At 50.3% G+C, this 25,209-nt stretch overlaps 8 protein-coding genes across 8 annotated transcripts; 3 read left to right on the top strand and 5 right to left on the bottom strand.

The window, feature by feature from the left end:
- Positions 1 to 1,262: 1,262 nt before the first annotated feature.
- On the bottom strand, positions 1,263 to 1,741 carry BJX67DRAFT_128658 (uncharacterized protein). The gene has a single exon (XM_071024507.1). It carries the CDS (start codon positions 1,635 to 1,637, stop codon positions 1,359 to 1,361), a length of 279 nt encoding a protein of 92 aa, XP_070885765.1. The 5' UTR covers positions 1,638 to 1,741; the 3' UTR covers positions 1,263 to 1,358.
- On the bottom strand, positions 1,507 to 8,387 carry stt4 (1-phosphatidylinositol 4-kinase STT4). The gene is made up of 11 exons (XM_071024505.1): positions 8,305 to 8,387; positions 8,064 to 8,250; positions 5,298 to 8,003; positions 5,142 to 5,250; positions 4,961 to 5,065; positions 4,541 to 4,913; positions 4,113 to 4,484; positions 3,803 to 4,058; positions 3,545 to 3,742; positions 3,201 to 3,488; positions 1,507 to 3,145 (listed from the first exon to the last, which is right to left on the bottom strand). Exons 1-11 carry the CDS (start codon positions 8,310 to 8,312, stop codon positions 1,847 to 1,849), a joined length of 5,901 nt encoding a protein of 1,966 aa, XP_070885766.1. The 5' UTR covers positions 8,313 to 8,387; the 3' UTR covers positions 1,507 to 1,846.
- Positions 8,388 to 9,131: 744 nt separating this feature from the next.
- BJX67DRAFT_372457 (cytochrome P450) lies at positions 9,132 to 13,652 on the top strand (the record flags this gene model as incomplete). Its single annotated transcript, XM_071031252.1, has 11 exons — positions 9,132 to 9,173; positions 9,233 to 9,749; positions 9,806 to 10,398; positions 10,448 to 10,578; positions 10,649 to 10,665; positions 10,720 to 11,304; position 11,563; positions 11,939 to 12,155; positions 12,215 to 12,412; positions 12,465 to 13,529; positions 13,581 to 13,652. The coding sequence occupies 11 exons, from the start codon at positions 9,132 to 9,134 to the stop codon at positions 13,650 to 13,652; spliced, it is 3,438 nt and encodes a 1,145-aa protein (XP_070885767.1).
- A 183-nt stretch (positions 13,653 to 13,835) lies between these two features.
- BJX67DRAFT_128774 (mitochondrial 37S ribosomal protein mS41) lies at positions 13,836 to 15,034 on the bottom strand. Its single transcript, XM_071024509.1, has one exon. It carries the CDS (start codon positions 14,832 to 14,834, stop codon positions 14,091 to 14,093), a length of 744 nt encoding a protein of 247 aa, XP_070885768.1. The 5' UTR covers positions 14,835 to 15,034; the 3' UTR covers positions 13,836 to 14,090.
- A 231-nt stretch (positions 15,035 to 15,265) lies between these two features.
- kin28 (TFIIH complex serine/threonine-protein kinase subunit KIN28) lies at positions 15,266 to 16,533 on the top strand (the record flags this gene model as incomplete). The annotated part of the gene is made up of 2 exons (XM_071033068.1): positions 15,266 to 15,446; positions 15,515 to 16,533. The coding sequence occupies 2 exons, from the start codon at positions 15,266 to 15,268 to the stop codon at positions 16,531 to 16,533; spliced, it is 1,200 nt and encodes a 399-aa protein (XP_070885769.1).
- A 1,377-nt stretch (positions 16,534 to 17,910) lies between these two features.
- Positions 17,911 to 21,547, top strand: BJX67DRAFT_128927 (putative kinesin family protein (KipA)). The gene is made up of 3 exons (XM_071024513.1): positions 17,911 to 17,949; positions 18,183 to 19,030; positions 19,100 to 21,547. The coding sequence occupies exons 2-3, from the start codon at positions 18,283 to 18,285 to the stop codon at positions 21,193 to 21,195; spliced, it is 2,844 nt and encodes a 947-aa protein (XP_070885770.1). The 5' UTR covers positions 17,911 to 17,949; positions 18,183 to 18,282; the 3' UTR covers positions 21,196 to 21,547.
- On the bottom strand, positions 21,496 to 23,452 carry BJX67DRAFT_354887 (diacylglycerol acyltransferase type 2A). The gene is made up of 2 exons (XM_071029253.1): positions 23,009 to 23,452; positions 21,496 to 22,926 (listed from the first exon to the last, which is right to left on the bottom strand). Exons 1-2 carry the CDS (start codon positions 23,269 to 23,271, stop codon positions 21,900 to 21,902), a joined length of 1,290 nt encoding a protein of 429 aa, XP_070885771.1. The 5' UTR covers positions 23,272 to 23,452; the 3' UTR covers positions 21,496 to 21,899.
- pxr1 (telomerase inhibitor/ribosome biogenesis protein PXR1) lies at positions 23,453 to 25,056 on the bottom strand. Its single transcript, XM_071029254.1, has 4 exons — positions 24,817 to 25,056; positions 24,695 to 24,720; positions 23,797 to 24,640; positions 23,453 to 23,732 (listed from the first exon to the last, which is right to left on the bottom strand). Exons 2-4 carry the CDS (start codon positions 24,715 to 24,717, stop codon positions 23,712 to 23,714), a joined length of 888 nt encoding a protein of 295 aa, XP_070885772.1. The 5' UTR covers positions 24,718 to 24,720; positions 24,817 to 25,056; the 3' UTR covers positions 23,453 to 23,711.
- Between the last annotated feature and the right edge of the window lie 153 nt (positions 25,057 to 25,209).

A 25,209-nucleotide genomic window follows, 5' to 3' on the forward strand; every position in this document is an offset into this window, starting at 1 on the left:
ATGTATCTTATGATTATCTGCAAGCAAACTACGTTGAAAATAAATATAACACTTGTTTGCACGGAATAGGCCAGCATGCCGTAAAACACCATGGTGGTATTTGACGTCCTCCAGACCGTCAGAGGCCTCGAGGAGTCCTCAGCGAAATTCCGCGCCGCTCTCCGGTCCATAATCCATCCCCCGGGTGGCGGCGCAACTCATGTGCTATTCATCTCGTCAAGGGACACGCATCACAGCACGTCCATCATGTCTTACCCTGGGGGGTCCTGGCCCGATGTACTTTAGAGTTTCGCGACGATTGCCCGGATGATAAAGTCTGATTACTTAAAGTTGCTGCTAACATAAACAGGAACAGGTGATGGGTGAGATTGCAACCTTTCGAGCTGGGTTAGAGCCCATGGTCACAAGGGACAACGAGAGACTCCCCCGAACACATCACAGATCCCTATCAAGAGCTTCAATCGTATATATCCCCACCTCACCCTTTAATAGACCTCTCTAAAACAAACACAAAGATATTCCTCGTCCGAGAACCATACACTTTGCTTGAGGAGTCACGCTCAGTAGTTAGTATCATAGATCGGGACGAGAACCCACTGCCCTGGGTACCGCCCATGACCTCTCCTTGATCAAGGGAGAAACCCTACCCGAAGTGGTGAGCCCCCTCCGGGTATCCAATCATCTTAACATAAACCCCATACAATAAAGTCCTCGCGGTGGCGCCACTATATGCCGTGGCCTTCAATGCTCAGACACAGCACTGGAGAGTAATTGAAGGGGCAAAGGTAACGCCCGCAGTGGCGAGTTCGGTCCTGCTAGGAAGTGAGTCCATTTGGGATCGTGAGGCGAGCGATCAGGCTGTTGCGATTCTGTGGCGGTCTAAGGACGAGATGGAGATCACTCTAGCTCAGTGCTATGTCCGGGCAACCTGGACAGACCAGCGTGGCGAAGCTGTTGTATTTTAAAACTTATGAGAGCGGTCTGAGGATGTGGGAGTCAAAAGGATTCTCGTTGCTCGTGAATATAAAAGCCGGTTTTCTGTTACCTGGGAAGATCCGTGGGCCGATGATTGTGGTTCCTTGTCCAAAGCAACCAGTGAGTTACAATACTGCATGTGGCAAGGAGAGTGCCGTACAAACAGAAATACGATACTTATCAAGTCTCTGACCTGTTTGGCAAAACTATTATCATGAACTTTGCTTGCGAGATATGGCTCATAGATCGAGGAGGGGTGGGGGAATTAGAGTGAAGGACACTAGGCGGGAGGCGCTTTTGTTACAGAGGGCCTAAATACTATTGTCCTCTGTACAACGGCTGCCCTAGGAGCAAATCATTACATTACACTATGTGGGTTTACTTCATTCGCTGTACACCGTGTCTATTAACTCCGCAGTGTGGCTGTTGAGGCAAGGCTGGGCTGTGCCTGGGAATTGCCCGTTGACAGATTGTGAGAAATCAGCCTTCGAGGCACGGAGGATAGTAGACCAAAAGCCCCCTGCACCAGTCAGTAATAAACCCAGGTAAGCCCTGGCGGAATAGCCCAGATCAGTTATCAGCAGATCAATATAGCAAGAAAAGAGACAAAGAAAATCTGGGCTGTACTGGGCAGTTTGCAAGGTCTGTGGGAAGTGGCTCATAATTGACACACCAGTGGGGGCTTCTATAAGGCTAGGTGTTTTTATGATTCTTCTGTGTGAAACTCCAGTCCAGGAGGGAGAGAATTGCTGACGTTAGGATGAAGCTATCCCAAGCAATTCTGCTGCATTTGGATAAAATTTTCCCTTTCCGATTGTATACCGAGCTTGTCTGTACTTCCTATTCCTACTGCCGGAGTCGATATTCGCCTCTAATATGGGATGCCGTTCGTAAGGAGCTGGAACTGGTCGTACCCTTTCGTAGACATGCTCATATAGGACTTGCGCACCAGCTCCCGCATATACTCCGCCGCATCCCTCTCATTCTTGTCCAGGACGAACCGATCACGAAAGTGTTTCAGTGTCTCGGGCTTAAAGCATGGCAGCCCGCTGTCCAGCATCAATGCCACAATGTGGGACAGCTTGGCGCTGTACGGCCGAGACGCTAGGAATGCCTTCACCACTAGAGACTCAAACCAGCGGTACGCCTGCGTCTGTGTCGGGTTGTGGGACCCGCCGGGTAAGATTCCACTGCCTGAGCCACCGTGGCTGCCGCCGTGGGGGTGTGGAATACCGCTCATCACGGCCACCATCTCCGATGTGAGCTTGAATGGAGCGCGCTCGAAGCGTACACCACCAGGCGCGATATCGAAGCAGAACCCAAAATCAATATGGATGATATGACCGGCATCGTCGAGCATGATATTGCCATTGTGGCGGTCCTTGAACTGCAAAAGATACGAAATGACAGAATAAGCGGCCATGCTCTTGACAAAATTTGTCCGTGCCTCCTGGTATTGAATCGAGTCTTCCCCGCCGTATTTGGAGACGAAATAGTCGTACAGTCCGTTGACAGCCTCGCGGCCCAGCATATCCCGTGATATTGAGTTCGGCAGGACATCGATGACACCACACCCCGGCGCCGTGGAAGTCACCCGGTATGGGAATACCCAGACATCCAGCCCGATGCTGGTGAAAATACCCCGAAAGGCGGCAATCATCTGCAAAGCCAGCATGTCTTGGCGACAGTCGTCTCCAACCTTGAAAATAGCCGACTGCCACACCTCATAAGATTCTTGATGGGAGTCGGAGTGGCGATTTTGCGACGGCTTGATCAGCTCATTCCGGCCGGATGTAGCCGGTCCTAGGCCATTGGCAGCACTGTTGTCCCAACATGTTCGGTTCTTTTGGATCCTAAAAGTTGCCATATAAGGCGCTTTCGCGTGGCTCTGCAGAGGCTTTCCGGATTTGCGATCGATCCCAACGACGACACCATCGGGGTTGCTCGGAAGGTATACACCAACTTCAAGCTTGATCTTACGCAACTCCTCTTCAATCTTCTCCTTCTTTTCTGGTTTGCTTCTTTTAATGTACGGGCGGAGCTTTCCTGAGATGCCGGTGATCTCGTTGAAGAAAGAGAATTCCCTCTGATAGAACTCGCGCTCGTCATCGGTGAAGCTTGCGACTAAAGTGTCCATGAACCGATCCAAAGTTGGCTTGAGAGGGTCCGGCTGAATCCCTACGTCAATATAACGCACCCGCATTATGTGGTTTCTTTCCACTTACCACTTGGGAATCCTCATCCTTGTAAGAATTGGCTTTCATGTTCCATATCACTTGGTGAGCAAATAATTGAGACTGTTTCGCAGTCTCCAAGATATAGCGCTCAACGTAGCCCAGAGCGTCATATCGGAGAGATTGGACCAATTGCGGAACAAAATAGAACCGAACGTCAAGAGGATGGCTCTCCAAGGCCTTCATCGCATACTGTAAGATAAATGGGTGGTTTCCATATGCGGGCAAGAAATACGTCAGTCCTTCGATAGGGTTGACAGGAGCCCAATACAACAGATACTAGAGAAATTAGTCAGGTGATATCAATCGAAGGGTACCAATTCTGGCAAACAAACCTTCAACTGAGAGGAAACATCGGCCGGCAGTGCAGAGCCGAACAAGATCTCAAGACTACTAGGCTCGTCAATAGCCTTTTCGGGAGAGCTAAGAAGCAGCTTTCGGATGTCATTGCTGAGCTTTCCAGACGCGAATCGAGTCGAGAGTTGAATAGCTAGCCCCGGACTTTCAGCCCAGGCAATTCGCAACATGTTCTCCTAAACACAGCATTAGAGCTAGTTCAGATAGCGGATATCAGGCACGGGTTCAGAACAAACCTCGGTAAGGTGCTTGTTGAGGGGAGATTGGGATAGGTGATGCTTCCGATCAGGTTCTAATGGAAACAACCAAACTTTAAGCCGCGACCTTTCATTCTCCAAAAGCACTTGTAGAAGGTCCTGTTTCGCCTGTAGCGACGTGTATGGCCACCGAGTGTTGCACCCAACTTTAGACACTTTAGCCAAGAAAGTTACGACATCGCTCAAAATCTTATCTTCGGCTTTCAACTGTAACCGATTGCCCCCAAAGGACCACCTGAGCGCCTACTGTCAGTAGTCATACCCACTGAAATAGATGAGGAAGACGTACCGAGGGGGTTCGTTGAACCAGCTAAGAGCGGCCGACAAAATCTGGTGCTTGAGCCTCCACAGCGTAACATTATCAAGGGAAATGCAATGTCTAAGGACCCGGAGACAGAATGAAACAATGCGGAAATGCAGCTCCCGTGCTAGAGGATGTTTGCTAGCTGACAAAAGACCCACGGTTGTACGGTCAATAAAACGGCAAAACAGACGCTGACTCTGGACATTGCCGAGTCGGACCGCATTGAAATGGCTTTCAAAGAACTGAATTATCTTGGAGTGCGGCGCGAGGATATTCTGTGCCAACCTTTGTTGCTGAAGCATGAAATTTTTGTCCGTTGGTAGGAGCTCAATTTTAGCATACATCGGGTCCACATGACTAGGGGCATTCGCATATTAGTCTCAAGTCAGGATCTAAGGTTGTAGATTACTCACTCGAACGAGGGATCGAACAATCCCTGTTTTCGTAGAACTGTGCTCTCCCATTCCTCGACCACCTCAAATAGAATTCTGGGTTCTAGCTTGGGATTCTCGTGAATCACACCTAACCAAACGGAGACACCAATTTTGATGGACTCTTGGGAGAAAATTCGGAACGGTAACGAAACCAGATGATGAGCGATGGAAGTAAGAGCCTTGTTACTGCTGCATAACAGAGCGGCCGCACGCTGCAACGCATCCCGTACCTCGGAGAGAGTGACTTGATTTCCAGTTATAATAGCTTTGTGGATACTGGTCAGACTGCTTTCCATGCCCTTACTTGATTCAGGCAGCCGTAGCGTCGTTGGGGCGATTTCGTCATGCGAGCCTCCTTCTTATTAGCGCGAGAAGTACCGTAGCTAGATCCGAACCTACCTGTGTTGGCATCATCAGTGCGGCGATACTTTTGACGGGCAGTGTGCTGAGCTATAAAATTCGAAGCAATGTTGATCTTCGATACTCCGTAGCTCTCGATGGATCCTATGTTAGAGCAGCCAGCGTTAACTCGTTTCCGTAAGGTGTATTAAGCGGTTCAAGAAAGACAACAGAACCTTACCAAGTTGGTGATCACTCTGCGGTATAAGTGATCCCATTTCAAGCGCGAATGAACGGCCCATTGAGATGTCGCTGCTTCCATCAATGCCATCAGACGCAGATAGATATGTCTAGTTCCAATCAGTGAACACCCCTACTCCCTCTTCGAAATACGCACCTGCAGAAGGCCCTTAATATCGAGTGGAGCAATGCCCATGGCCGCTATAATCCAAGCCCTTGCCCGTTCAGTTAAAGCGTCCAGAGTTTTCCTTCTGAAGCCATAGCTGTCGGGCAGATCCACGTTGACAAGGCCGAGAGGAGAGGTAAATGAAGGTTTCCATTCAAACTCGTCGAGCTCTTCTTCAAGGCAGGACCTCCACACAGTCGTTAGAAGCTCTAGCAATGCAAACAGAGAGTGTTTTTCACAGAGGGCTGAAGGGCATTCTTGGATAATCTGATTTGCGCAGAAGATAGCCACCTTCTGGACTCTTTCAATGCGATGGCAGCACGCCACAAAGAACCCTGCCAGTTCTTTTGATAGGTACGGAACGGAGAAGCTCTCATGCCTTCCAGAGAGAGTAAACGCAAGGTAGCAACCAACAACCCTATCAGCAATGGCGGTCATACAGCCGGCCATCTCAGTTGTAGCCAGAGCAGGGTCCCGGAAATAACTCAGTGACTTGGTGCAGCTCCCTGAGAACGCACGAAGATGCTCAACCAGTAAAGCCGCATTTAAAAACACCGCTTTCGGATAGCTGAGACGCTTAATCTCAGATTCTCGATGGGGTATTTCAGTAATCAGAACTCTCTTTTGTTCTGTGAGACGTTGCGGCCCCATGCCGCGCCTGAGAACGGTGTTAAGCTCCACGTCACTCTCAACCGTATCTATGCGATCCTCAGAAACGAGAGTGGGAGAATGTTTCGCGAGCAAGCGCAGCTCTTCAAGATTATTTCGACCAACAGCTGAGTTGAGTGATATTCCATGGACAGCAATGTTGAACCACGCATCTCGGAAAAGGGTAGTTACGTCCTGGTCATAGTGCAGAGGGGCCGTCCCAGGGGGCTTCCCAGCTCCCCTTCCAGAGGAGACTAGTAAAGCCAGCGGCTTCAAAAGAGGGCTGATATCTTCAGGTGCGAAGGTGATATCCTTATGTCGTTCATGCTCAACATCTGTTGCATCGCCTTTGTTCACGATGCTTTCCAACAAATGGACCAAGTACAGTTTGTACAGAGGCGAATCTCTTTGTAGCGAGATAGAAAGGTACACCATCGCGCTCGAAACTGCGTTTGTAACGTCACTATACCCTTTAGCAGTGCTTTCCCGAAAGACACGGTCATAAAACTTGAGCAGGAGATGAAATTCAGCTTGGCCGGTGGTCAAAGAGAGTGCTGCTGCCTCCTTGATTATCCATGCGTCCACCATAGTGTTGATTTTGCCAATCTTTTGCAGGAGCATGGACTGCGCCAATGCACTTATTTGTTCATCATGGCAACTGATCGCAATCGTAACAATGGCGTGGACAACGCCCCGATATGGTGTATTATCTTCCGTCTCACTCGCAGAAAGAGAAGCTATGCTGCCATTCTTCGCTTGCTGAATTGGGGAGGCCGTGAGCCCAGCAGGCTCTCCAATCTGCTGACCGGGGTACGGTTTGTCAGTGCCGGATCCGGGACTCAGGACATTCCCCAGGGAATAAAGGGTTGTGATAACGGAATCTTGAGAAAGAACACCGAGGACTCGGGACAGGCATCGTGCAGCAACAGAGCCTATGCTCCCAGCGGGTGTTCCGCCTTCGACGATAAATCGTAGGAGCGAACGGCTTCCGGAGGACGCGCTGTTGATAGACATTCGAGAGACGATGGTTATACACTTCAGAGTGACAGTTGCAAGTTCGACAGACGACATTTGGTTCGGATCCATCAGGGTATCTTCCAGCCATGACAAAAACTCGTCGGTGTTCGTAGTATCCTCGCTTAGAATGATGCAGTTGAGATAGCCCACCAGGGCCAGGGCCTTCACAGAGAAAGCAAGGCGCTGCTGCCACGGTGAGCCGACTTGCAAATAATCTGAGCCGTCCTCCAGAAGTTGGATCTCATCAGCAATAATACCGGTTAATCGATCTGTAAGGGCTATCTCCGCCTCATCGTGGCTCCTAGCGATACCCACGCCATCCACGTAGTCATCCAGGAGCTCATCATCCGACATGTTTTGCGCCCCGATTAGGGATGTGACACATGACTTGACAAGCCGCATGTACCCTTCCTGTAGAAGCATCGCCCCAAGCGGACGGCCGTGGGTAGTATAGCGACGAGCATACCTCTTCCAGTCGCGGAGAGTGTTGTACGAAGCGCTGGCACTGCGGACTGTAGACGACGCGGTCTCAATGGCCACCATGAAATTCTCTGAAAGCATTGACCGCATGTGGTCGACGATCCGCAGCTTCTCTGGGGCTGACCAAAACGAGCTGAACTTCGCTGCAGCTTCCAGAAACCCAACAACCGAAACGCCGATAGCCAGAGCATTGACCGACTCATGAGCAGCGCCAAGCCCGCTCTCGCCGGAATTAACGCGATGCGCAGATACCAGAACAGAAATAGCCTCGGCGCAATTATATAAATATTCATTCACGGCACGAAGAACGACCTCGCGCAACGAAACATACTCCGAGCCTAGGCGAAGGAGAGCGAACGTAAGGTTATAGGAGAGCGCTTCCCACGGAGACGGCTTGATATCGTGTAAAAAGGGCGAAGGGCGGAAAAGCTGACCATGGGACTCTGGAAGGTATTGAGAGAGCTGCGAAACCAACCGCGCAGCATGCTCTTCTTTAGTAACGGAAGGAACAGCCTTACATAGAGCCACTAAGACACTGAGCTCTCGGATATCCTTCAAAAGTCAGTCTGTGCTCAGCGTTGCGGCTCTGCCAGTGCTCTTGCGGAGACGAACCATAGGCACCCGGGATACCGGAGACTGGCTGTGTAATACACCGTTGAGATGGCCATTCGTAAGCTTCGACGGACGTTGACATTGCCGAGTGAGTTGGTCAATCTCGGAATCGTCATCACATTCCGGCGTGTCGACGGCTAATTTTGCGAGCCTCTGCAGCGCGGAGGTTCGAATACCTGGGAAAAAGCTGTGATCGGTCAGCGTCACTGGCAACTAGAAAGCAAAGCCTCAAAACACGCACTCATCCATCGTATGCGAGCGTCCCAGAAGTTTTCGAGGTTTTGTGACGCGATTCGTGCATCCGTTGTGTCTCTCCGCACCCCTTTGTGCCCCGGAATCCCAAGGCTAATATATTTGGGTGAGATCCACGTGGGGCGTCCATCTCCACCTTGGTCCTCGGTCTTGTGCTGGAGATTCAAGTTCATGCTCAATGCTCAGTCACAGTGCCTGGGTGCTTGATCCATTTGAACTCTCTTAAAACTCTCTTCAAGGGCGAGGTTCCTGGAAGATCATCTTCCAACTGCCCGTTATTCTCTCACCGTCCCTCCTAAGTTACTGCCGATCTGGGTCAACAAACGTCCGTGACAGTCTGTCGGAATCCAGAAGTCAAAGCTAGGGAAAATGGGCAGCCCACCGGAAACCAACCATCATGCGAGACAATCTTTCCCTACGAATATCATTAATTATTAGAATTAAAAATCTTCACTATTGTCCTGACTGTCGTGTCAAACCAGCTCGAGCATGGGCAGTCCAGGCCTGGTCGCAGGATGGGTTGTGGAGGTGTTCCAGGGAACCTTGGAGTGGAACAGTAGCGCGTTTTCTTCTTTAAGTTTTCTGGCTGCTCACTCGCGACTGTCAGATTGGCCTCCAACTCGAGAGCTCTGGCTCTTTCCCTGGATTGAAATTTGTTTGATCTAGCCTTTTGCTCCTTTGGACTGGCCCCGAATAATTGTCATTATTCCCATCGCTCACTCCATCGCCCCTCCCAAGCCTTCAAACTCCACTACATTGGTTTGCTCCCTCCTGGCAGTGGCTCTTTTGAGGAATGTGAATGGGGTTACCTTAATGATGGTACCACGGACGGAGAAAAGTTCTCTTAAACGCACCCGGGTATGAGATACCAACTGAATATAGCTTTATAACTAGCTAACGACGTTGACCCAAAGCAGGTGACCGCAGACCACGATCCGCAAGACCAGAAGAAGCCTCGCCGGTCTCAAAGAATCAGTTCACAACAACAGTCCCAGACCCCCGTCATACAGACGTACCTACCTACTCCCCTCACTCACCATGACTCAACAGCCACGGACGTTCGGAAGGAGGTAACAGCCACACCCCCCAGTCAAGCCCGCATTCGCTCTCCCTCGAATTCGGACATATACCAGCCGCTCTCTTCTCCCCCCGGAGATACACAAGCTCTCTCGCAGTTTGTTTACCCACCGAGGGCGTTTGCTGATGATGTTGAAGATGAAGCTGCGGAAGGAGTTTGGGGCTACCTCATCCCGCTGGATGATAAAGTGCGAGATGCTCTTGTCTTGCGGAAGCGTGATAGCTGTGAGGACGATACCTCCAGTCCCAAGCCTCATTCCAAAAAAGGATCACTGAAGCAAAGCAAAGGCGCCGCCGTCAAACAGGCACCGAGTCGACGGCCTGGAGGTTATCTAATTGGCCGCCATCCAGAATGCGGTAAGCATACAATATGTTGACGAAACGATTTGTACGAGAATGCTAAGAGATCTTAGATTTGGTTCTCAATATTCCAACCGTATCTAATCGTCATCTTTTGGTGTTCCCAGAGAATAGAAAAGGGGACACTGTAGCAATTCTCGAGGACCTCTCGAGTAATGGCACATTTGTTAATGATGCAATTGTTGGTCGAAACAAACATCGGGAACTCGAAGATGGCGACGAAGTGACTATTCTGGACGAGGCCCGGTTTGTCTATAGGTATCCTCGGACGAAGAATATCAACGGCTTTCTACAGCAGTACCGAGTTTCTCAACAGCTTGGAAAAGGCCATTTTGCAACTGTCTACCTCTGCGTGGAACGTGCTACCGGAGCCCAGTACGCCGTGAAGGTGTTCGAAAAACGGCTCGGCGACTCGCAAAAGTCCCAGAATGACTCCCTCATGCAAGAAATTGGCCTCCTAATGAGCGTTAGCCACCGGAATCTGCTCTGTCTTAAGGACACCTTTGATGAAAGTGACGGTGTATACCTTGTGCTGGAGCTTGCCCCAGAAGGTGAACTCTTCAATATGATTATAAACAAACAAAAGTTCACGGAAAATGAAACCCGCCATATCTTCCTGCAGCTCTTCGAAGGCCTGAAGTATCTGGTAAGGACCGTCTTCTCGTCAAGTTGATCGATATTAAACCACTCGATAGCACGACCGCGGAATTGTCCATCGAGATATTAAGCCCGAAAATATTCTTGTTGCTGACGATAAGCTGAATGTGAAACTTGGGGATTTTGGTTTGGCAAAGATAATCGGTGAAGATTCATTCACTACCACACTGTATGTTGCATTCCCAAGACCTCCACCTCCTCCTGTATAAAGTTACTTACCAAAGTATCATCGACTGTAGCTGCGGTACACCAAGTTGTAAGTTTTTGATAGCCCGCTTTGTTCTTGCTGGGGTTCTTGCTCATTCTATAGACGTCGCTCCAGAGATCCTCCAGGAAACCCGCCGTCGCAAGTACACTAAAGCCGTCGATATCTGGTCGCTTGGCGTTGTCCTTTACATATGTCTCTGTGGCTTCCCCCCATTCTCTGATGAGCTTTATACGCCCGAAAACCCTTACACCCTTGCACAACAGATCAAGATGGGTCGATTTGATTATCCATCCCCATATTGGGATTCTGTGGGCGACCCAGCCCTGGATCTCATCGACAGGATGCTTACAGTCGATGTTCATAAAAGAATCACAGTGGAGGAATGTCTCGAACATCCCTGGCTCACAGGAAAGAACCCAGGCGTCGCTGATAGCACAGACGGCCTTACAGGCGCATTGGGAAGGTTAGATTTCTCAAAACGGAAAATTGCACGGGAACGGACACTCCTTAGCAACATCAATGATGTGCATTTCAGCCAGCAAAAGCCAGGAAACGGAGCTCCCGTGAAGGTGTTCCATAAGAATACCGCTGGCCCGCGCGTGCACAACCAGAAGACCGCTCAACAGCACGAGAACTCGCCTAACCAGAACAGTGGACCAAAAGAATTTGTCAACCTGGGAGAGAGAGGTGATCCACTTCTCTTCGATGAAGACCCAACAAGCCGATACAACTAAGGCATCACGAGCTCGGTTTCTACCGTTTGGAGTATTATTGCGATGGGAAGTTTGGGAATAGTATTTGCTTCACGTGCGATCGGCGTCTCAACCAGAAAAATACTCGAATCCTTTCATTCTTATAGTCACTGTTCCCAAGACGAGTGGGACTGGAGGAAGGAAAAAGCGCATCGGTCCGCTATATAAATTAATGTTAATAGTAAATAAAAAGCGTGAGCCTCACGGCTTTGGACGAGCCGGGCGGGCTCCGGTCCTGGCTGCCGGATTAGTAAACACCGCATGAGGAGGTTCCGGTGGCCCTGTTGTGGCGTGTTCCACGGCCCAGGGGCAAGTGTGGCGCGGGTCAGATCTGTTTCTTGGGGAATTCTTTTTTCCCACCTGAAACTGCTGTCAAACAACCACTGCATTCGTTCGTGGCCGTCCCCCGGTGTCCAAGTCTCAGGCACCACAAGAATTCGGCAAGGAGTGTTTCTTCTCTACGAGACACTCCTCTTGTGGATGACCCTATCTTACCATTCCGACTTGTCTTCATTTCCACTTGTTACCCTTCCTTAAACTATGGGTCTCGTTGCGGTTGTCCTTGAGAGCGCCAGCGAGCGTTGCTCAAGCCTGTCAATTTGGGCGCTCTCTGGAATTGGACTGCTCGCATTACTTGTTTTTGCCGTAGTTGTGAATGTTCTGCAACAGATCCTGTTCAAGAATCCCAATGAGCCCCCTCTTGTCTTCCATTGGTTTCCGTTCATAGGTAGCACCATTAGCTATGGAATCGACCCCTACAAATTCTTCTTTGACTGCCGCGCAAAGGTACGTAATATTCGTCAAGCCAATTGCGGGCATACTGCTGACTCTGCAACCTGCTATAGTACGGAGACATCTACACGTTCATCCTGCTTGGAAAGAAGACCACCGTCTACCTTGGCACTAAAGGAAATGACTTTATTTTAAACGGAAAACTCAGAGACGTATGTGCCGAGGAGGTTTATTCTCCCTTAACCACACCTGTATTCGGACGCGATGTTGTCTATGACTGCCCCAATGCGAAACTTATGGAGCAGAAGAAGGTAAGCTCCTGCATTGTGTCCTCTAAAGGAACTAATGATTGACGAGCCCCAGTTCGTGAAATATGGTCTTACCACCGAAGCGCTACGCTCCTATGTCCGTCTGATCACTGCTGAGGTGGAGGATTTTGCTCAGAAGTCTCCAGTCTTTCAAGGCACGAAAGGTGTCTTCGACGTTTCCAAAACTGTTGCTGAGATTACCATCTATACCGCCTCGCGTTCGCTCCAAGGGAAAGAAGTTCGCGACAGATTCGATTCGACCTTTGCGGAGTTATATCACGACCTTGACATGGGCTTTGCGCCGATCAACTTCATGCTACCCCACGCTCCCCTTCCCCACAACCGGAAACGTGATGCTGCCCAGAGAAAGATGACTGAAACGTACATGGAAATCATAAAAGAACGCCGCGAAGCTGGTGGAAAGAGGGATTCTGAAGACATGGTTTGGAACCTTATGTCCTGCGTGTACAAGAATGGCGTCCCGCTTCCCGATCAAGAAATTGCCCACATGATGATCGCAATCCTGATGGCTGGCCAGCACTCTTCGTCCTCCACACTTTCATGGATTCTCCTGCGTCTTGCGAGGCACCCGAAGATTGTGGAAGAGCTGTATCAAGAGCAAGTTGAGGTTCTGGGTTCCGATATGCACCTCACATATGACGATCTGCAGAAACTAGAACTGCATTCTAAGGTCATCAAAGAGACACTGCGTATTCATGCGCCTATTCACTCCATCATTCGGGCTGTCAAGAATCCGATGCCTGTTCCCGGCACCTCTTATGTTATCCCGACCTCTCACAATGTCTTGTCCTCCCCCGGTGTTACCGCCAGGTCTGAGGAGTTTTTCCCAGATCCTTTGAAATGGGATCCACACCGCTGGGACGGAAACGCTATCGCCAACACTTCCGAGGATGAGGAGAAGATTGATTACGGGTACGGTCTCGTCAGCAAAGGCACCAATAGCCCCTATCTTCCATTTGGTGCTGGGCGACATAGGTGCATTGGTGAACAATTTGCCTATGTCCAGCTCACTACAATCACAGCGGCTCTTGTGAGATTGTTTAAGTTCAGCACGGTATCGGAATCCGATGCCCTACGTATTCCAGACACGGATTATTCCGTAAGTGAACTGGCATCCCAGCACAAGATATCTCTACTAACCGCACTGTAGTCCCTGTTCTCCAGACCTGCTGGTAAATCATATGCGCAATACGAGAAGCGCCAACCCGCCACGAAGGAATGATTCGCTAGTTTGTTGGCGATTGACGGAGACTCTTACTTCGGTTTCAGGGAGACACGAAGATCTAATGAGAATGCTGGACAGCGGATGATACCGGTCCTTTATTCAAGCCTGAATGGCACGGAGATATCCCTTTTTATCGGCTGTTGCATACTATGCTTCTCTTTTTGCCGTGCCTCACTGTTCTATCTACTTCATATATTAATTCTCCGGATTACAACTTATAATTTAGACGTTCGTGACAACTCATTTGTTCAAGGTGTCTAGACTAAGCACCAGAATGATGCATTGCATTGCTAGGCAAGGGTTTGGAACTTGCACCTTGGGATACTGGGAACCAGGCCTGCATCTCTATAAATGCAGCAAATGAATACACCAACAAAAGCTATGATACAAGTAGAGATATCCGACTATACAACTTCACAATGACCGAAATTGAGTTCATGCCAGTCCCTTCCTCCTTTCTTCAGCCCTCCTTTTGGCTCGAACTTCAGCCTGCCTCCTCTCACCACCATCAACCTTGTGGCCCAGCCTGTCTTCCCACATTCCCTCTTGAACCTTGATCAAAGCCGCACTCCCATTCGTACCCTTAATCGGCTGCAGGTATGGCCCCCGAAGCGACAAACCATGGTGGATCTTGATATGTGCAAACTTCTTCAGCGGCTTCGATGGGTCATGTTTATATTCCGTGGCACCAGGCGGGAGATTCACGATGACCCGTCTCATCCCTGGGGATAACGTAGCCGAGAAGTTTTGGATTTCCGAACTGGAGCCATTGTCTGCATGTGAAGTTTCCGGTCGCGGCTCCAAAGGAACTTCAGTCACCCGCAATTGCGCAGCACCGTCCACGACGTGCTCGAGGTCTCCTCCAACACCATAAATTCCTTGCCTGAACTTCTCCCGCTTTCGGAGGAGATAGCGCCGTTGGCGCGCCGGTTCGATTCCCAGTTCCCGAAGCTCGGGGGAGCTAAGGGTGAAGAGCTTCTCCCAGGAAGGTAGTTTGCTCGCGTGCTTGGACATACCACGGCCGATCAACGTGAGGAACGTTTGGACGTCGGGAACGAATGGCGTCGGTGAGGGGACGGAAGGGGAAGCGGATTTCTTGTGCACCATTCGTAGGCATTGTCGAGTTAATTGGAAGGACTTTATTGTCCGTGAAATTGAAAATGGCCTGCGCATCGCCATCAGGAATTGGCCGTGGACTTGTCCTGGTGTGGAGGGCCGAAGCTTTTCTGCGGGTCCCAACAGCTGGGTGAATTCAAGACACAGAGGCAATTGAGAACATAGATAAGATTAATCCACGGCAAGCTGGTTTTCGAATGAGAAGATAGTCGTCGGAAAGCGAGTTGTCTCTGTTGTTACTAGATCTTGGGGTGTGGAGGGAAATTTCGGCGAAGCTCAGGTCTCTATCAGGATTAACGAAACTCCGATGCCCTTCCGCATTCCGGTATGAACTGCCATGATCTCCTCAGCCTACATCTGGAACTACCGGTATTGACACGCTTCTGAATGAATGGGCTTCTTTTTCAGTTCTTAATTGCAGGTCCTTTTCTATCACCGTGGCAGGGTCACTGAGTCGCCAACAGCCAGTTGAGTTCACCAGAGTGGGAGGAGCGATGACAGTCTCGCCTCTGGTCCCTCCATCGCCATCGGCGGTAGCTCACCGAAAGAGCGCAGGTTCCGAGACTGCTCGTACGACGCAAGGAAATGAATCACCGCTTCAACAAGTGCAGCCCGTTGCCGATCGAGAGATTACCGAGCAGCTGAACGATGAGGTCAGGCATAAGTACATCAAAGGTATGCTTCTGTATTGTTTCAAGTTTTGACCTCGAGCGTAAATGAAATTGAACTGACAACTCATCCAGCGAAGAAACTAGGTGAGGGAACTTACGCCGTTGTCTATCTCGGCCACCTTCGTACCGATCCTTCCTCATTTGTGGCCATTAAGAAAATCAAAGTCAACACGGAATATAAAGACGGGCTATCGATGGACGCAATTCGCGAAGTCAAGTATCTGCAAGAGCTCCGCCACCCAAATATCATTGCGCTTCATGACGTATTCTCATCTAAGGATCAGAACCTCAACTTGGTTCTGGAGTATTTACCACGCGGTGACCTTGAGATGCTCATTAAAGACAGCAATGTACACTACGGTGTTGCTGACGTAAAGGCATGGATGGCAATGCTTGCCAGAGGAGTCTGGTTTTGCCATGAAAATTTCGTGTTGCATCGGGACATCAAACCAAATAACCTGCTCATTGCTTCCGATGGAGAGGTCAAACTCGCGGATTTTGGGTTGGCCAGGTCATTCGCAGATCCTTATCTGAACATGACACATCAGGTCATTACACGGTGGTACCGGCCACCTGAACTCCTCTATGGTGCACGCCAGTATTCCGGCGCTGTCGATATCTGGTCTGTAGGAATGGTTTTCGCTGAACTTCTTCTGCGAGTCCCGTTCGTAGCAGGAAACTCTGACCTTGACCAAATAACTAAGATCTGTGAGGCCTTTGGCACCCCAACGGAGGAAAACTGGCCGAGCGTGTCCAAGCTGCCAAATTATATCCCAACAGACGGAAATCACCTTGTGCCTCTGCAAGGCCGAGATTTCTTCCTCAGGCATTTTCCAACAGCTGGTCCCGTCGGCGCAGACTTACTCATGTCTATGTGTGCTTTGGACCCAAGGAAACGGAGCACCGCGTACCAAGCCCTTCAGCACAGTTGGTGGAGTACCGAGCCCAGGCCGACCAACAAAGAAGACCTTCCCCGAAAATCTGGTGGTACGAAAAAGATGGGCGACGACTTGACCAGGCGCGGTGGCGAGCTTGATGACCAGTTCAAAAACGCCGCTCGGCAGCTAGACTTCGCTGCAATGAAGGGATAGAGTGATCGAGAAATATTTCAAGTGCGAGATCAAGAGCACAGGATGAGAAGGCGAATGCTCATCTCGAAATATCTGCCGATATGACTTTGATGAATCGGAGCTGCACTCCGCGTTGACAACCGCGGGAAGCATGTCACGATATCAGAGAGGAATCCACATCTGTGCCTCGGGAAGCCCATGCATAGGGCTCGTGGTGATTGGTCCCCTTTTCTCCCTCGTTGCTTCTTTCCCTTCAACGCCAGGGGCCAACCTGGAGCTTATCGAAGCACCCGAGTGCTCGCATTGGTTGAGGAGGTGGAAAGTCATTGTGCTGATTCAATGTGATCAACAAACCTTGGACCCAACCAGTCAAGAATAATAATATCATTCATTCATCTCCTCCCTCTCAGAGGCCAGGATGAGTGGAACCCGAACCTATCGAAAACACTCCTCGCCCACCGCCTTCTGTTCTGGAATCAGGATTCAGGAACAGCCCCAGAACCAAACTCTTGATTCCAGAGCATGGGTGAACCAGAGGTTCGTGTGAAATGGAACCAAGCTCGAGGAGATCACCGGCAGAAAAGGATCCAACGTTTCATAGCCACTCCGTAGCCTGCAAACTCTGGTATTTTGCCGGCCAAAATGGATGAGCGGCGTTGGAGAAGCAAAAAAGCGAAAGGGAGAGAAGGAGAGAGAAGGGGGGATAATGAGAAGATTTGGAGTTCTGTAAATAAAAGCAGCGCCTGTGATGAGAATCAGCAGCTTGTGCTCTGTAAATCACTGGAGGTAACCCCGGGAGAGTGGTGTCCTTTATCAGAATACTACTGAGTGACATGCACCGTCGGATACAAAACCGACAAACTTCAGGGGAAACAAATAATACCTAAAAATCGGGGTCCGCCTCCCAGGCTCTTCCGCGACCCATCAAGTGTGGGGTGACAACCAATGCTGCCCTCTCTCGACATCTCACGGCAATGTCATGCTCGTTAAACAATCTCTTCCTGCGTATCTCTCCTCTCATCTCTTCGTGTCTCCCACGACCACCACTGACCCGAAAAACGCGATTCCACTCAGCGATCTCGCCCCGTCGCCCTTGACCAGGGGCATCCCGTTATCCCGCTCGCGAATCCGCGCAAGGCGAGGAGACCTCAGCTCCTTCTCCCAGTCCCAGGGAGGCACCATCCCATCGCTTTGACTCGAATCATCAGCTCACGTTGTTATTTCTCTACATTAATTTAGCCCTTACCCTCGTCCCTTCCACGGTTGTGGTCCGTTTCCCTATCCTCGGGCCGTCCCAGAGTCCAACCGCAGAAGCTCATTGAATGACCGCAGTGGATAGCGTGCACAGCCTATTGACAGGGCTGTTTTGGAAGATATCGTAATTCGGATCGTGGGGGACAACTCGAAAGTCCCGTTACTTTTATTCACTGGCTTGAAGTAAGTTTCTCTTTCAACCAATCCAAACAACTTCGTCGGCTTCATGCAAAGTATCCCACATCTTCATCGCCTTTCCACATTAAAGCCATGAAGCCAGCTACACCTCCTTTAAACTACGGATGTGGGCACAACGAGCCTATGTCACAGTGCTTCTGCCCCAGTTGCTAGGGTGGTGCATGACCACAACATATTCTCAGTTGCCATCCTTCCAGCTAACTTTGCGCCTCCTGCAGTTTATCACAGTGCAGTCAACATTCCAGGAACTATTAATCGCCCCGCTACATAAACTGACGATCGAGAATTGCCATATCCGTTGAATCGACCACCTCAAGAATGTCTGCATTACCACAACCATCAAGGCCAGCCACCGGCCCGCCGATTGGGGCATTACCTCAGCTGCCAGCCCCAAAATCACGAAAGAGTCACCCTGCATCGCCCGATTCCTCGCGGGCGGCTTCTCCTTCCAAATTGCGGGCTCCATCAAATCCTCGGCCGACACTGAGCAAATCCCCGCTCTCAAACTCGACTACCAACATCAGCGCTGCGAGATCAACATCGGCAGCCAGGGTCCCCAGCAGCCCTGATAAATCTTTACGAAGGACAATCAGCATTGCCGCATTCCCGCAGCCGCCACGCCCAGGAAGCCGCCCTTCCACCGCATCGTCAATGAACGGATCTCAGGGGCTTCAGTCCTCGGGAAGTGTGAAGGCGAAGAGGGGATCAAGGCCGAGCGTAGGAACAGCTAGTCAAAGAAGCTCGAAGACGCATTCCTTGCTCAGCGCTGGGGGCGATGCTAAGTCCGTTTCCCACGCAGACCTGGAGGGTTCGCCCTCTCAAAGCAGAAGTTCCTCGGCTGAAGGATCATATTCAACGAGTGCTACCACCTTTGAAGACGGCGATGAGACAGCTAACGCGTCCAAAGCGAACGCAAAATCAAAGGAAACAAAGGGCAATGTCATCGTCAGCGTCAGGGTGCGCCCGAACGTCAACGGGGAGAGCTCTACCAACGCGGATTGGGCTGTAGACAGCCGTCGTGGTCTACTTGCTTATAACGGGAAAGAGGGTGGTGATTACTACTATGGTGAGACGAAGTAACAATGCTTTGAGTATGGGTAGCTTAGAGCTAATGTCCCTTGTTATTCGCCTACAGATAATTTATTCTCGGCTCACGAAAACAATGCTCGAGTTTACGACTCTGCTGCTAAACGCCTAGTGCGAAGAGTGATGGAAGGGTACCACGGCACCGTTTTTGCTTATGGTATGACTGGAACCGGTAAAACCTTTTCCATGCAGGGAACTGCGACCTCTCCAGGAGTAATACCCTTGGCTATCACGGATATATTCTCGTTCATCAGAGAGACTCCCCACCGCGAGTTCTTACTTCGCGTCAGCTATCTAGAAATCTACAATGAGAAGATTCACGACCTACTTTCGGCCTCCACGACAGCCCCTAACTCTCAGCAAGAGGAGATTAAACTACGGGAGGATAGCAAAAGAGGCGTGTACGCAACTCCTCTAAAGGAGGAAATCGTCCAAAGTCCGACACAGCTCCTTCGCGTTATTGCAAGGGGTGATCATGCGAGAAGAACTGGAAGTACCCAATTCAACGCCCGCAGCTCCCGAAGTCACGCGGTAGTCCAGATTGTCGTTGAAAGCAGGGAGCGGGTGCCTGCCGGGACAACCCAGGACAGAAGATCCGGCCTAGCCCCTGGCGGGGTTCGGGTATCAACCCTTAGCCTGATCGATCTTGCAGGTTCTGAGCGAGCCGCGGATGATAAGGAACGGCGGACCGAGGGTGCCCATATAAACAAGAGCCTTCTCACCTTGGGAACCATTATCTCCAGGCTCTCGGAGACCAAAGAGAAGGTCGGAACAACAGCCGATAAAGAGGGCAAGCATCTGCCTTATCGCGACAGTAAGCTCACGAGACTGCTGCAGCCGGCTTTGTCTGGAAATTCGCTTGTCAGCATCCTTTGCACTGTTCAATTAGGCGGTTCAGTGAATTCAAACTCGGGAGAAACACTGAATACCCTAAAATTCGCTGCACGAGCTAAGAATAATATTGTCAGCCATGCCAAAAGAGCGGAGGAAGCGTTTGGTGGTGGCGGCGGGGATGCAGGGAGCCGTGTGCTGCTTGAGCGTTATCGCATGGAGATCCAGGCTCTTCGCAGTCAACTTGAGAGTCAAACAAAAGTTCAGGCTGAAAAGGAGATGAAACTAGAAGAGCAAAAGCTGGAGCAGGAGGCGCATGAGCGGCATGAAGAGCAGATGCTGGAAATGCAGCTCGCCAGAACCGCACTCAAGGAGCGTATAGAGCATTTGAACCGCCTGATCTTGAGCTCGAAATCTACAGGTGTCAACACGCAAGGAACGGTTTCTGCCCTCGGCCGGTTGTCAAGGATGTCTTCAATCCTGGAACCCGGTTCTCGTTCCTTGCGCTCTTCTGTGAGTCAATCTACGCTAGGAGCTCATGGAAATTCGTCTATGCGGCCGATTTCTTTTCTCTCCGTCAATAGCCAGGACCTCTCGATGAATCTACCTCTTGGTAATGATTACGACGAGGATATTATGGGCGAGTTCGCAGATGGAAAGGCAAGCGCCCAGACGCAGATCGCAGCTCTTCAGGCCGATCTTACCGATAAAAACCGATATATCGCAACACTGGAAAGGCGTCTGCTTCAGGCCCGGAGGTCTAGCCACTCCCGGATGTCCATGGGCATCAAGACGGGCGGTTCCCAGGATAATCCTGACCTTATGGCCCAACTCCGTGAAAAGGACATGGAGATCAACGAACTGAGGCTCCAACTTGATGATAAGGATCGAATGCTGACAGCGCTTCGCTCCGCCGCACGACATCGTGACCTAGCTCAACTCACTATAGACACGCAAGCGCCCGCCGCCAAAGAAAAATTAAGCCCTCAAAATCAACATCCAACCGGGGGTGATTCGCCGGCCCCTGACTCAGCTGTGAATCGTCCGACTCCCCCAACTGAGGTAGAACCGAGCGGGAAAAGGAAGAGCATGGACGAGGTGTCACGGATACTTGATGAGATGATCCAGGACCGAGTTGAAAGCGGTCATTTGATCAAGGGCTCACGCGGTAGCGTCCGGGTTGCCCCAGAAAGCCGAAGGACTTCCGAGTCCAATCCAACCGTCCCAGGCCTCAGTGCAGTGGCAGCAAGCACATCTCCTCCTCCTTCTCATCCACTTCCGCCCCCTCCTCCTGGCCATCGTCAGGATGCTTAGCCTGTTCCGCCTTTCTGTGACACTGGCCAGTAAACATGATCCGCGGATCCAGACGCCCAGTGTCATGGCTTGATTGTTGCTGTCATTTCGCCCCCCTTCGGTGTTTATTTTATGCAGTTCCTGTCCTTCCATATACCCAGATTGTCTTGACTCGATTTTCTCTTCGCATGTGTATATACCGGATGTTTTCTTACTCTAATATTTGGTTGCTAGGGAGGCCTTATGTGCTGAGCTTGTCACTGACGAAGCCAAAGATGAGTGCATACATATACGAAGACAATGACCACATTAATCACCATAACCCATTTAGGTCCTTAGTTTTTGGCCGGCCTCTGCTATCCTGTTGAGGGTCTTAGACGTAGATTGAATGGTTTACCTATCTAGGTACACACGTCGCCATGCAGACAGAAGGACAAGCTCTCGTCTATGAGTGTTTTGAGGGTTATACGTAGACTATCGCTCTTGAGTGTCGTGCCCCAAAGGCCCTTGCAGGCGTGTATGCTCGATTCGCCAACACCTAGGCAGAGTCGCCGAATATCTACGAGTACCTCTCGACAGGAAATATACAACGCCACAGGCGGTAGCCCCGCGCGCGCCCTATTTGTTATCCACGGGGCATGAATGGCCAAATTTGCAGAGTTTGATCTTTTGGGGGGCCCCGTCAGGCAAGAGAAATGCGAATCGATCACGCGCATATCCATCCATCAGGCAACGATCTCGATGTCAGAGATCCTGTCTGTGGCATAAACATCCCTGTAGTCTTCCCATATCCGTTCGAGCTCCTTCACATACTCAGAATGAAGCCGGTCGATGTATTCGTCATCAATTTTGTTTCTGTCTTGCTGTTGGACAACCTGGATAGGGCGGCCAACGACAATATTCAATGGGCGACGATATGGCATGAGGCCAACGTCATAATTGAAAACACCACGGGCGTGGAACAGCGGGATAGTAAATCCCAGTGTCTGTTTCACTAGCATTTGGAACCTGTGGATAAGGGGGTGGCTTTCCGGGCGGACCTGTTCATAGAGATCATTCTCGCCAAAGGCTAGCACTGGTACAAGGTCGGCGCCAGTACGGATAGCTAGCTTGATAAATCCTTTCCGCCGTTTGAGAACCAGACGCAGTGAGTGTGGTGATGCATTAAGAGATTCTCGAGCACCACCAATGACTATTGTTATGGCCCGTCCCATCCCTTCACCGTCTGTGCCACCTTTAGTGAGAAGGTTTTCACACGATTCGCGTGAGACACTAGCGAGCCCCATCGAAAGAGCATATTCTCGGTAAAGTGGGATGCGAAAATTAGAATCCAGCGTAAGGAGGGTGTTAGTTATACCAGGAAAGAACTTGGAGAATCCAAGCGCCTCGGTACAAAACGCTGCAAATGCGCCGAGCGAGATTATTCCATGGGGATGGTATCCAAATATGTACTTCCTTGTGGGTAAGAGTGACTCTGACCGGTGTAGACGCGCCGGGAAATAAGAGGCGTAGAGTGACCAGATGGGGAGGGAACGCAGAAAGTCATTTCGGTATTTCAACGAGCCTGAGGTCGAGGCGGTGGAGAACAGCGATATATAGATCAGATAAGGCAACAGAAGAGGCCATGACAAAGGAATGGCGCAGGTGAAAAAGAACACTGTGATGCAAATGGCGATTGTCAAGGTATGGCATAAAACCACAAGGGTTTGTAGCCGTCGTTCGAGACGGATGTTCAGTGGCGCCCAGTGGATGCTGATATCTTCTTGTCAGAATTTCCAGAGACATGGCCAAACAAAGCCAAATGAAGCCATGAGAGACACTCTTGTGCACATACCCATATTTCTCATAGCCCGTTCGGGGCCTTCTTGAATCACCCGAGGTGAAGTCTTGAGCCTGCCCATCTGTACAGTCTCCAGAAACCTTCCAAGCCCCGTTTGCAACGTTACTACTGTCCTTCTTCAGCACTTTGTGGTCACGTTCCAGCGCTCCCGAAGCCGTTTTGCCACGGTTTAAATGAAACCGTTGATTTCCTGCAGAGTCCGTTTCCGTACTGATACGCTGTGCCGCATTCTCGTCATTAAACGCTGTGGTGTTCATAGCGAAGCTCGAGGCGGGATTTGCAGGACAGGAATGGAACAGAGGTCTAGTTGAAGAGTGAGAACAACAATCTTCCAACCTGAAGATTCCTTCCTTCGAAGACCGCCGCGTTCTTCAGGTGGTTGTGGCATAACTAATGGAGACGGAGTATGGAGGAGGAGGTCGAACCCCATTTCGTCATTGCTAAGACGAACACTTCACCAAAGGCGGAACGAATGACCTATCGAATGAAGGCCCACTTCAGTGCTTCCAAAGATTGAGGGACGGCGTCTCTTTTCGTGTCATTTTCCCACTTTGTCTATTCTGAATCCGAATCTAAAAAACACCTCGGCCCCCGCTAAACTATGCTTCTATATAATGTGAAATCAAAATGGCAAAACAAGCAATCATGACTAGACCAGAGGGGGATATATGAAAATTGTAAATGCACCAGAAACGAGTCACGATTTTATCATGAAGATCTAACTTGGTCAGTTTCAGTCTCATCGTGCAAATTCCCAGGGGGACGGACGGGGGCGGGTCTACCTCGTTCAAAGACTTCTGATCCATCAAAGATTTCTTCTTCTGGGCGATATGTCGGCCTCTAATCACATGCCTTCCAAGCGGACGGCGCTCCTTCACTAAAGGTTCCCTGCCCTCCGCGGGCAAGCTTTTGCGCTCGCTCGCCCTCGTACCATGCTTGGATGACGATGCCTCTTGCAAAGATGAATCGTCAGAATCCTTTTCATGCTTTCTCTTCCGATCTTTCTTGCGCTGCTTTTCCTTATCTTTCTTGTCCCCTCTGTCCTTCCTGTCGTTCTTATCGTTTTTGCTCTTCTTACTCTTCTTATCTCGTCGCCCCCGGGATTCCGAACCCTCAATAGGCTGTTTACCGTAGTCACCTGTCTCTGACGTGCGAGGAGATGATCGCTTTGCATCCACCAGGGGGTTCTGGTCCTCCTGCGCCTCCTGAGACGGTTCGTCGGCGTTTTCTTGAGCCAGGAGGCCAGCGCTGACAAACCTAACCGCCTGCCACTTGGTAGCAGCATACCGCGCGAGTTTGATATCATCCCGCTTTTTCCGATCGGCTTGTAGTTCGGCATCAGATTTTCCATTTAATCGTCCAAGCAGGCCTTTGAAAGCATCAAGGCCAGTAGGTTCGTCCAGCGCATCACGCTTCGATCGTGCTCCAAGGCCAAGGGTGTCATCCTTCACAATAACTCTGATATGCGAGGCGCTGGCAGCAGTGAACATATCAGCATGGGCAGCATTGCGAGCCCCTAGAAAACTCCCTGGCGTCCATCCTTGCGAACTAAGAATCTTATGGCCGAACCCACTTGTTGATCGCGACCAGGTCGTATTATTTGGATCATGGGAGAACTTTGTCCTCCTTGGCACGCTTCCATTAGCTTTTGATCAGGTGGGAAACCAAGGGTTGACCTACTTGCGGGGTGCTGCCAAACCCATTTGCTAAATAAGAACGTTTAATAGAGGTTTGCACAGAAGCAAAACTTGAAATAACAGAAAAAGGAACACAAACAAAAAAAAAAAAAGGCGACCAGATACCGTTGAGTAATCTGCTTGGATTGCTTCCTCTCTACCAAAAATCTCAGGGCTGAAAAAATGTTGCTGGATGATGGTGCGACCGCCTTCTGTAATTGTACCTCCCACATGGAGCCGAGTGTTGCCTGGAGAAAGGAAATTGCTGGTGGAACCGCAACTTTCAACTTTGCTTCACCATCTCCCAACGGGATTTTCAGAAGGAAACAAGGGATTCAAGGGATTATTTAGCTCTTTGGGATAAATATGGAGCTGAAAAATTGCTCTAAAAGCCCTTGATAGCCTGTTGTTAGGAGTTTAACTACTTTGAGTTTCCCAGTCACCTGACCGTCGTTTTTTCTGCACCCCAAGCATAGCTGCCAGGCGTCTCCAGACCAGCTCCTCTCCAGCCTCCGACAA

This window comes from Aspergillus lucknowensis (assembly GCF_044049455.1).
Source record: "Aspergillus lucknowensis strain CBS 449.75 chromosome Unknown BJX67scaffold_23, whole genome shotgun sequence".
Lineage (NCBI taxonomy): Eukaryota > Fungi > Ascomycota > Eurotiomycetes > Eurotiales > Aspergillaceae > Aspergillus > Aspergillus lucknowensis.

Bases quoted from the DNA above. Each gene is read 5' to 3' on its own strand.
- BJX67DRAFT_128658 (XM_071024507.1), bottom strand. From the start codon at position 1,637: ATGAGCCACTTCCCACAGACCTTGCAAACTGCCCAGTACAGCCCAGAT.
- BJX67DRAFT_354887 (XM_071029253.1), bottom strand. From the start codon at position 23,271: ATGAACACCACAGCGTTTAATGACGAGAATGCGGCACAGCGTATCAGT. The intron at 22,927-23,008 runs GTATGTGCACAA...AGAAGATATCAG, and splicing joins ACGGGCTATGAGAAATATGG to CATCCACTGGGCGCCACTGA.
- BJX67DRAFT_128927 (XM_071024513.1), top strand. From the start codon at position 18,283: ATGTCTGCATTACCACAACCATCAAGGCCAGCCACCGGCCCGCCGATT. The intron at 19,031-19,099 runs GTGAGACGAAGT...ATTCGCCTACAG, and splicing joins GGGTGGTGATTACTACTATG to ATAATTTATTCTCGGCTCAC.
- pxr1 (XM_071029254.1), bottom strand. From the start codon at position 24,717: ATGGGTTTGGCAGCACCCCGCAA. The intron at 24,641-24,694 runs GTAGGTCAACCC...AAGCGTGCCAAG, and splicing joins GGTTTGGCAGCACCCCGCAA to GAGGACAAAGTTCTCCCATG. The intron at 23,733-23,796 runs GTAGACCCGCCC...TGACCAAGTTAG, and splicing joins ATCAGAAGTCTTTGAACGAG to ATCTTCATGATAAAATCGTG.
- stt4 (XM_071024505.1), bottom strand. The intron at 5,251-5,297 runs GTGCGTATTTCG...GATTGGAACTAG, and splicing joins ATATTAAGGGCCTTCTGCAG to ACATATCTATCTGCGTCTGA. The intron at 3,489-3,544 runs GTTTGTTTGCCA...TAATTTCTCTAG, and splicing joins ATGTTTCCTCTCAGTTGAAG to TATCTGTTGTATTGGGCTCC.
- BJX67DRAFT_128774 (XM_071024509.1), bottom strand. From the start codon at position 14,834: ATGGCGATGCGCAGGCCATTTTCAATTTCACGGACAATAAAGTCCTTC.